We start from the raw sequence: 10,398 nt of genomic DNA on the forward strand, positions 1-10,398 counted from the left end.
CCTATGGGCCAGTTCGAATACCTAGTAATGCCGTTCGGATTACAAGGAGCACCCGGGGTGTTCATGAACTTTATTAACGATGTGTTGAGGAAGTACTTGTACCAAGGGGTGGTGGTGTACCTGGATGACATCATTATTTATTCTAAGGACCTCCCCTCCCACGTAAAACTAGTGCAGGAGGTCCTGACCACCCTACACCAGAACAAACTGTATGCTAAGCTGTCGAAATGTGAGTTCCACCAAAAGGAACTGGATTACCTGGGTTTTCGGGTATCCGGGAAGGAACTGGCCATGGACCCCGCCAAAATTCAAGCGGTGCTAGATTTGGAACCCCCGAGAACACGTAGACAGCTCCAATCATTCCTCGGGTTCACAAATTTCTACAGGTCGTTCATACAGGGGTTCGCCAAGGTGGCCCTCCTCCTGACAGACCTCTTACAGACCAAGGGGAAAGGGCCAGAAGCGAAAAAACCCGGGGCTAAACTAAATTGGACTAAACCGTGCCAAGAGGCGTTCGACACGTTAAAATGACTGTTCACAAGCGAACCCGTGTTAGTACACCCTAACGAGCTCAAGCCCTTCGTGGTTCAATGTGACGCCTCTGACACAGTGGTGTGGGCCATATTGATGCAGAAAGACGAGGGGGGCCAACTGAGACCCTGCGCCTACATTTCCTGCAAATTTTCGAACGAGCAGCGGAATTGGTCTGTGTGGGATAAGGAAGCCTATGAAGTGACATTCGCCCTAAAAACGTGGCGGTCCTGGCTGGAGGGGGCCCGAGTGCCATTTGAAATATGGACGGATCACAAAAATCTAGAAGCCCTTACAGGGCGCCGTAAATTGACGGGCAAACAGATCCGGTGGGCCGGCTTCTTTGCTAAATTTGATTTCACCCTCCGCCATATTCCAGGCGCCAAGAACTTTTTAGCGGACACCCTCTCGCGGCAGCCCCATCACGAGAGTGAGCGAGAGGAAATCAGTGACTCTCTGATCCCCCCTGGAGCCATGGCGGGAGCAGTGCAGAACCGGTCAAAAACAGCCGCCCAACGAAAGGCTCCCGGGGGGGGGGGACAAGCTGATAACTGAAGCCGAAGCAGAGGGGGAGGCTCGCCCCGAGGGGGTAAAAAAGGGGGAAGGAGGATTCTGGTACCACAAGAGAAAATTGTACATCCCCAAATCCCTGAGGGTAGAGGTATTACAGCACTGCCACACCAACAAACTAGCCAGCCACTTTGGGTACGTAAAAACCCTCCATCTGGTACACTGGCAGTTTTGGTGGCCTCAGATGAAAAAGGACATTTCGGAATTTGTGCAAACGTGCCCAACCTGCCTCATGGCTAAACGGAGGGGGCGGGGAAGTCCCCGGCCTCTTACAACCCCTCCCCACCGCGGAGCGGCCATGGTCCGTAGTGTCGATGGACCATCAGTGGATGGTTCCTCATCCACAAGAAGAGTGCCTCAAGGATCTGTCCTGGGACTTGTTTTATTCAAAATCCTAATAAATGATTTGGATGAGGGAATAGAGGGACCATTTACTAAATTTGCAGATGATACTAAATTGGGAGGGATTGCAAATACAGTAGAACAGGGGTGGCCAACGGTAGCTCTCCAGAGGTTTTCTGCCTACAGGTCCAATCAGCCACAGCCAGCATGGTTGACGGGTGAGGCTGATGGGAGTTGTAGGCAAAAAACATCTGGAGAGCTACCATTGGCCACCCCTGCAGCAGAAGACAGAAACAGGATCCAGGATCATGACACACTGGAAACTGGGCTAAAACAAATAAAATGAATTTTAACAGGTATAAATGTAAAGTTCTGCATTTAAGTAGGAAAAGTTGGAAGGGACCTCCAGGGTCATCTAGTCCAACCTCCTGCACAATGCAGGAAACTCACAAACACTTTCCCCTAAATTCACAGGATCCTCATCCGATGGCCATCTAGCCTCTCTTTAAAAACCTCCAAGGAAGGAGAGCCCACCGCCTCCTGAGGAAGCCTGTTCCATTTAGGTAGGAAAAATCCAATGCATGGTTATAGGATGGGGGAGACTTGTCTTAGCAGTAGTATGTGTGAAGAGGGGTCTTACATGAGTCAGCATATGTTCCACTAATAACCCTAGATCCTTTTCGCACATACTACTGCTAAGACAAGTCTCCCCCGTCCTATAACCATGCATTGGATTTTTCCTACCTAAATGGAACATGCTTCCTCGGGAGGTGGTGGGCTCTCCTTCCTTGGAGGTTTTTAAAGAGAGGCTAGATGGCCATCTGACAGCAATGAGGATCCTGTGAATTTAGGGGGCGGTATTTCACAACTTCCTGCATTGTGCAGGAGGTTGAACTAGATGACCCTGGAGGTCCCTTCCAACTCTATGATTCTAATGTTTTATATGAAGAGTAGGTGTAAAATATGAAGAAAGACCTTTTTATGGGGTAAGCATTTTCATCGTTTCTCTTTGTGGTGGTTCTTAGATTCTCTAGACGATTTCCATGCTGAGTTAAACTGAACATTCTGAGCATTTTTTTCTCTATATTGCCATTGAAGACTTCTATTGTTAATCAGTCTCTTATCGTTGATCAGTCACTGAGCACTCAAAATGTTTCTTCCCTGTGGGTTCTTAGGTCTGGTGAACGATGGCCACTCCAAATGCATCTCTTTCCACACTCTGGTCGTTTTCGCACTCACGTTCAGCCGGCTCAAACGTAAACTGCCAGTTTACGTTTGAGCGGCTTTTGCGACGGGAGTTTCCGGCGCAAAAGGCTGCTCCGCGGCACTTTGTGCGAAATCCGCGCAGATCCTGCGCGGTGAAGCGGGTCGTCGCGCCGGCTGAAGGTGAGTGCGAAAACGACCTATGAGAATTAAAAGGGTTTCTCCCTGTATGGGTTCTTAGAGGCTGTTGAAGAGTGCCACTCCGAGTGAATCTCTTTCCACACTCTGAGCACTCATAAGGTTTCTCCCGTGTGGGTTCTCTGGTGGATTCAGAGTGCCACTTTCATGGAATCTCTTTCCACACTCTGAACTTTCAAAAGGTTTCTCCCCTGGGTGGATTCTTTGATGTTCTTGAAGACTGCTATTCTGACTGAATCTCTTAACACACACTGAGCATTCAAAGGTTTCTCCCCTGTGTGGGTGGTTTCGTGCCGTTGAAGACTGATATTCTGACTGAATCCCTTCCCACACTCTGAGCATTCAAAAGGTTTCTCCCCTGTGTGGGTTACTTATGCTCTTTAAGACTGCTACTCCAACTGAATCCCTTTCCACACTCTGAGCATTCAAAAGGTTTTCCCCGTGTGGGTTCTTTGATGCTCTTGAAGACTGCTATTGTGACTGAATCTCCTTTCACACTCGGTGCATTCAAAAAGTTTCTCTCCCGTGTGGGTTTCTTGATGCCGTTGGAGATTGCCACTCCAACTAAATCTCTTACCACATTCTGCGCATTCAAAAGGTTTCTCCCCTGCGTGGATTGTTCGGTGCCGTTGAAGACCGTAGCTTTGACTGAATCTCTTCCCACACTCTGTGCATTCAAAAGGTTTCTCCCCTGTGTGAGTTACTTGATGCCGTTGCAGATTGCTACTCAAACTGAATCTCTTTCCACACTCTGAGCACTGAAAAGGTTTCTCCCCTGTGTGGGTTCTTCGATGGACTTGAAGACTACTACTCTGACTGAATCTTTTCCCACACTCTGTGCATTCAAAAGGTTTCTCCCCTGTGTGGGTTCTTTGATGCTCTTGAAGTCTGCTACTAAGACTGAATCTCTTGCCACACTGTGAGCACTGAAAAGGTTTCTCCCCTGTGTGGATTCTTTTGTGCCGTTTAAGATGCCCACTTGTACTGAATCTCTTCCCACACTCTGAGCATTCAAAAGGTTTCTCCCCTGTGTGGGTTACTTGATGCTGCTGGAGATTGCCACTCCAACTGAATCTCTTACCACACTCTGTGCATTCAAAAGGTTTCTCCCCTGTGTGGGTTCTTTGATGCTCTTGAAGAGTGCTACTCCAACTGAATCTCTTCCCACACTCTGAGCATTCAAAAGGTTTCTCCCCTGTGTGGGTTCTTTGATGGACTTGAAGACTACTACTCTGACTGAATCTTTTCCCACACTCTGTGCATTCAAAAGGTTTCTCCCCTGTGTGGGTTCTCTGATGCTCTTGAAGTCTGCTGCTAAGACTGAATCTCTTTCCACACTCGGTGCATTCAAAAGGTTTCACCCCGGTGTGGGTTCTTTGATGCTCTTGAAGTCTGCTACTATGACTAAATCTCTTTCCACACTCGGTGCATTCAAAAGGTTTCTCCCCTGTATGAGTTCTTTGATGTTCTTGAAGACGACTACTCTGATTGAATCTTTTTCCGCACTCTGTGCATTCAAAAGGTTTCTCCCCGGTGTGGGTTCTTTGATGAACTTGAAGACTACTACTCTGACTGAATCTCTTTCCACACTCGGTGCATTCAAAAGGTTTCTCCCCTGTATGAGTTCTTTGATGCTCTTGAACATGACTACTGTGACTGAATCTTTTTCCACACTCTGTGCATTCAAAAGGTTTCTCCCCTGTGTGGGTTCTTTGATGCTCTTGAAGAGTGCTACTACGACTGAATCTCTTTCCACACTCGGTGCATTCAAAAGGTTTCACTCCCGTGTGAATCACTTGATGCTGTTGGAGACTGCCAATCCGACTGAATCTCTTCCCACACTCTGTGCATTCAAAAGGTTTCTCCCCTGTGTGAGTTCTTTGATGCTCTTGAAGATGACTACTGTGACTGAATCTTTTTCCACACTCTGTGCATTCAAAAGGTTTCTGCCCTGTGTGGGTTCTTTGATGGCCTTGAAGACTGCTACTCTGACTGAATCTCTTTCCACACTCGGTGCATTCAAAAGGTTTCACTACCGTGTGAATTACTTGATGCCGTTGGAGACTGCTAATCCGACTGAATCTCTTCCCACACTCTGTGCATTCAAAAGGTTTCTCCCCCCTGTGAGTTCTTTGATGCTCTTCAAGACGGCCACTCCTCCGGAATCTCTTTCCACACTCTTTGCAGGAAAATGGTTTCTCCCCTGTATGAGTTCTCTGATGTTCCTGAAGATTTGCAAACCTCCTTAATCTCTTTCCAGACTCTGTGCATTTGAATGGTTTCTCCCCTGTGTGGGTTCCTTGGTCCACAAGGAGCTGCGATCTACTTCTGAAGTACTTTCCACACTGAACGGATTGACTTGCCTTCATTATCCTGTGCTTAGTTATGTTACACTTTCTTCCATCTTGATTCTCAGCCATATCGCCATCGTATTTTCTCTGAGGTAGGCCTCGATAACTGACGTTTCCTTTCAAGTCTTCATTTTTAACTCTGACTGGCATTTGCTGATGAAGTTCCTCGTCCTCTTCATTTCTCTGATCATCCTCTGCTGGAATAAATAGAGAGGCCCTTTTAGTACCTGGGAGGTTTGTAAGGTCCAAAGGCATCTATGTAATTGCATAAGGAAAGGATTGACGGCCCCTTGGCCTCATCCAGCTTGGCTAATCTTAACTAACATTCCCCAGAATATCTAGTATTGAAGGATACCTCACACTCCCTCAAGAGCCACAGCAGAGCTCTTGCCCAGAATGAGTTTCTGCACCTCCAATTTTCAGGCTCCAGAAGACCGCCCTCCCTCTCTCCCTCCTTACTCAGAGGGCTTTATGCTTGTTGCTCAGAAGGAAACCAGAAATCCCCTGTGGCTACTCCTTGCCTCTTCCCTTGACATAACCATAAAGGATACTCACTCTCAGTCAGCTCATTTAGGAAAGAAATATGCTCCTCAGATCCTCTTGTTGAACTCTCCAGCCTTTCTTTGGATGCAAAGTCATGGTCTGTTTCCACCACTGTCTTTCTTATACTTCTCATTTCTTTTGCAGGAAGAGAGAGAGAGAGAGAAAGAGACTGATCATTCTTATATGGGAAAGGATAGAAAGTCAAGAGTAAAAATTCTTCTGGAAGGATGAAGTCGTGGTCAAGATCAAAGCGAAGAAGAAGAGGAGGAGATTGGATTTATACTCTGCCATTCACTACCCAAAGGAGTCTCAGAGCAGCTTACAATCTCCTTTTCCTTTGCAGTGGAGGACGGTAAGCAGTGGGGTGCTGCAGGGCTCAGTACTGGGTCCCATGCTCTTTAACTTGTTCATAAATGATTTGGAGTTGGGAGTAAGCAGTGAAGTGACCAAGTTTGCAGATGACACTAAATTGTTCAGGGTGGTGAGAATCAGAGAGGATTGTGAGGCACTCCAAAGGGATCTGTTGAGGCTGGGTGAGGGGGCGTCAACGTGGCAGATGAGGCTCAATGTGGCCAAGTGCAGAATCCCAGCTACAAATACAAGTTGATGGGTTCTGAACTATAAGAGTCTGACCAAGAGAGAGATTTTGGGGTCGTGGTAGATAACTCATTGAAAATGTCAAGACAGTGTGTGATTGTAATAAAAAAGGCCAACGCCATGCTGGGAATTATTAGGAAGGGAATTGAAAACAAATCAGCCAGTATCATAATGCCTCTGTACAGATCGATGGTGCGGTCTCATTCGGAATACTGCGTACAATTCTGGTCACTGCACCTCAAAAAGGATATTATAGCACTGGAAAAAGTCCAGAAAAGGGCAACTAGAATGATTCAAGGTTTGGAACACTTTCCCTATGAAGAAAGGTTAAAACGTTTGGGCTCTTTAGCTTAGAGAAAGGTCGAATGTGGGGTGACATGATAGAGATTTACAAGATTATGCATGGGATGGAGAAAGTAGGAAAAGAAGTACTTTTCTCCCTTTCTCACAATACAAGAACTCATGGGCATTCAATGAAATTGCTGAGCAGTCAGGTTAAAATGGATAGAAGGAAGCACTTCTTCATCCAAAGAGTGATTAACATGTGGAATTCACTGCCACAGGAGGTGGTGGCGGCTACAAGCATAGCCAGCTTCAAGAGGGGGTTAAATAAAAATATGGAGCAGGATCCATCAGTGGCTATTAGCCACAGTGTGTGTGTGTGTGTGTGTGTATATATATATATATATATTGACACAAAGTGTTGGACTGGATGGGCCATTGGCCTGATCCAACATGGCTTCTCTTATGTTCCCCTCTCCACAACAAACACTCTGTGAGGTTATGGAGCTGAGAGAGCTCTGACAGAAACTGCTTTTGAGAGAACAACTCTGACAGAGTTAAGAATGACCCAAGGTAACTCCAACAGTTTAACCTGGAAGAGTGGTGAATCAAACCTGGTTCTCCCAGATAAAAGTCCACTCACTTAACGACTACACCAAACTGGCTATAAGGGATACGGATCTCTGAGGCAAAGCACCCCCCCCCCCTCAGGGCTAATGTGATTATTAAGTCACCTGGTCCAACTTTCAGGTGTTCGCGATTTGTGTTTCGCTGCAGCATTATCTTTTTCAGGGCCAAACTACAGAATGTGGCAGTTGGTTAATCATGAGAACCTGTAACCAGTAGTGTAACCAGGAGGGAGGTGGCATTAGGAGGGTGCTGACAATCTCTGGAAGATTCCATCAAGAAGGACCCTTGATTAGGTCATTAGGATCACCTGAGGTAAAGGTAGAACGTATACTATGGGTATCGACCAAAGGGAAGCCATGCTAGTACACCTTGATATTATCCTGCTTCATCATGATGAATAGTTTTATGTAGAGTAACTTAGGCTACAGCTGGTATATTCATGCTACAACAAGAGTTGTCATCTAATACAAAGTATTTCATGTATTAGATAGTTCAGTCGGTGTTGTGGGTCAACCAGGCCTCAGCAGCACTGAGGACTCAGTACAACAGGAGCCCCTGTAGCCAGCCGGCTGACAAGAAGGAATATGAGCTGCAGGCTTGTCAGGATTCACAGCCAACAGCTAGGGCAAAGTCACCGAAACGCTCAGCAGGTGACCCTGAGTTGGCTTTCCCCAGCCCTCCGGTATCACCCACAAAATTAGAGCGCTGCAGACGGAGGCGGAGAACAGAGCTACAGACAAGACGGCAAAGTGCACAGTCTCCTGGCCTAACGCCAGCTGCTTGCTGATAAAAATAGGTAGTTGCAGGATTGCTCCCAGGCACCTCGCTGCAAGCATGATCCTTAGCTATGGGCTATAAAGCCAGCCAAGAGAGGCTGTCAGGCATGGACACAATGTGTACGAAAGATGCTATGCCACCAACTCTACCTTTCTTGGACCAAAGAACCCTGTCTTGCTCGACTTCTGGCACCTGATACTCGTAGCCTGGAAGCCAGAGCAACTAGCTTTTCTTCTTTTTTTCGCCAAGCTGCACAAACTGTGCTGTTTAGCAATGTCTTATTTAAAAGAAGGTGGTGGCGGCTACAAGCATAGCCACCTTCAAAAGGAGATTGGATAAAAATATGGAGGAGTCCATCAGTGCCTATTAACCACTGTGTGTGTGTGTGTTTGGCCACTGTGTGACACAGCGTGTTGGACTGGATGGGCCACTGGCCTGATCCAACATGGCTTCTCTTATGTTCTGATGTGACTCAGAGTGTTGGACTGGATGGGCCATTGGCCTGATCCAACAGGGCTTCTCTTATGTTCTGATGTGACACAGAGTGTTGGACTGGATGGGCCACTGGCCTGATCCAACATGGCTTCTCTTATGTTCTTATGGGACACAGAGTGTTGGACTGGAGGGGCCACTGGCCTGATCCAACATGGCTTCTCTTATGTTCTGATGTGACACAGAGTGTTGGACTGGATGGGCCACTGGCCTGAACCAACAGGGCTTCTCTTATGTTCTGATGTGACACAGAGTGTTGGACTGGATGGGCTACTGGCCTGATCCAACAGGGCTTCTCTTATGTTCTTATGTGACACAGAGTGTTGGACTGGAGGGGCCACTGGCCTGATCCAACAGGGCTTCTCTTATGTTCTTATGTGGCACAGAGTGTTGGACTGGATGGGCCATTGGCCTGATCCAACATGGCTTCTCTTATGTTCTTATGTGACACAGAGTGTTGGATTGGATGGGCCATTGGCCTGATCCAGCATGGCTTCTCTTATGTTCTTTAATGAACTTCTATATATCTTAAAAGAGGGTCTGCATTACTTGTGCACACTCTCCTCCTGTGCCCACTGAACTGGGTGCTGCTTGGGTACAAAGAGAGAGGACTCAGGGAGACCCAGGCTTCGGTTCTGCACATGACTGTTTCCAGATCACAGGCAGGTGTGTTGTAAAGTTTAGCCACGGAGAAATAAGGATTTCTGAGGGTTCTCATCCCCTTTGACTCAAGCCAGGGCACCTTCTCCGGTTGAGGGATGGCCACAACACTGGCCTCAGTTGCCCCTGGGCGAGTACACACACACTCAAACACATGAAGCTGCCTGCTACGGAATTAGACCCTTGGTCCATTGAAGTCAGTCTTGTCCGCTCAGTCTGGCAGCAGCTCTCCACAGTCTCAGGCAGAGGTTTTTCACATCACCTCCAACCTGATCCTTTTCACTGGAGATGCTGCTGGGTGTTGAACCTGGGACCTCCTGCGTGCCAAGCAGAGGCTCTGCCAGTGAGCCACAGTAGCGGGACAGGCCTCAAAATGCTGTATTGCTATTGAATCATGCCTCATCACAATGGCAGCAATTTGAAGAAGGTTTTGGATTTATATCCCGCCCAATACTCTGAATCTCAGAGCGGTCACAATCTCCTCTACCTTTCCCCCCCCCCCACAACAAACGCCCTGTGAGGTAGGTGAGGCTGTGAGTGCTTTTACAGCAACTGCTCTTTCAAGGACAGCTGTGTGAGAGCTATGGCTGACCCAAGGCCATTCCAGCGGGTGCAAGTGGAGGAGTGGAAAATCGAACCCGGTTCTCCCAGGTAAGAGTCGTGCACTTAACCACTACACCAAACTGGCTCTCAAACTTGCACCTTTGGCCCCTATGAAAGATCCTTACCCAGAAAGGCCACGCTCCCATAGTTCTCCAGCATGACTTCCCTGTATAGAGCTCTTTGTCCTGGATCCAGCAGGGCCCACTCAGCCTCCGTGAAAGAGACGGACACCTCCTCAAAGGAAAAGGGACCCTGGAAGAAAAAGCAGATTCCCTCCTCAGACATCACGCCAGGCAGAGGTGGCACCTTGGAAGGGAGTCGTCTGGGAAGGTACAGGGACAGACAGAAGGAATGGGGTTCAGAGGAACTCTCACTCACACACCTTGTAGAAACTGACGGAGCAAAAGCCCCCCCCCCCAGAAAGGAAGAGGGACCCAGGCTGTCCCCCCCGCCCCCCCGCTCTTCTCCCCTACCTGGACTGGAGCTGCAGCAGTCGTTTTCACATCTCTGAAAAGAGGAACACTCAACAGCATCTCTTCACTGCTTGTTACTGTGATGGAGGAAGAAGGAAGAGTGTTTGCTTGTTTCTTCCCTGCTTCAGACACCTCCCCCATTCCCC

At 47.9% G+C, this 10,398-nt stretch overlaps 1 protein-coding gene across 1 annotated transcript; it reads right to left on the bottom strand.

Moving 5' to 3' along the window:
* Positions 1 to 3,284: 3,284 nt before the first annotated feature.
* On the bottom strand, positions 3,285 to 10,016 carry LOC132570209 (oocyte zinc finger protein XlCOF6-like; the record flags this gene model as incomplete). Its single annotated transcript, XM_060236639.1, has 2 exons — positions 3,285 to 5,189; positions 9,921 to 10,016. Coding segments are annotated over 2 exons (2,001 nt in total), but the record flags the coding sequence as incomplete, so codon positions are not given.
* Between the last annotated feature and the right edge of the window lie 382 nt (positions 10,017 to 10,398).

Source organism: Heteronotia binoei, chromosome 4 (assembly GCF_032191835.1).
Source record: "Heteronotia binoei isolate CCM8104 ecotype False Entrance Well chromosome 4, APGP_CSIRO_Hbin_v1, whole genome shotgun sequence".
NCBI classification, from domain to species: domain Eukaryota; kingdom Metazoa; phylum Chordata; class Lepidosauria; order Squamata; family Gekkonidae; genus Heteronotia; species Heteronotia binoei.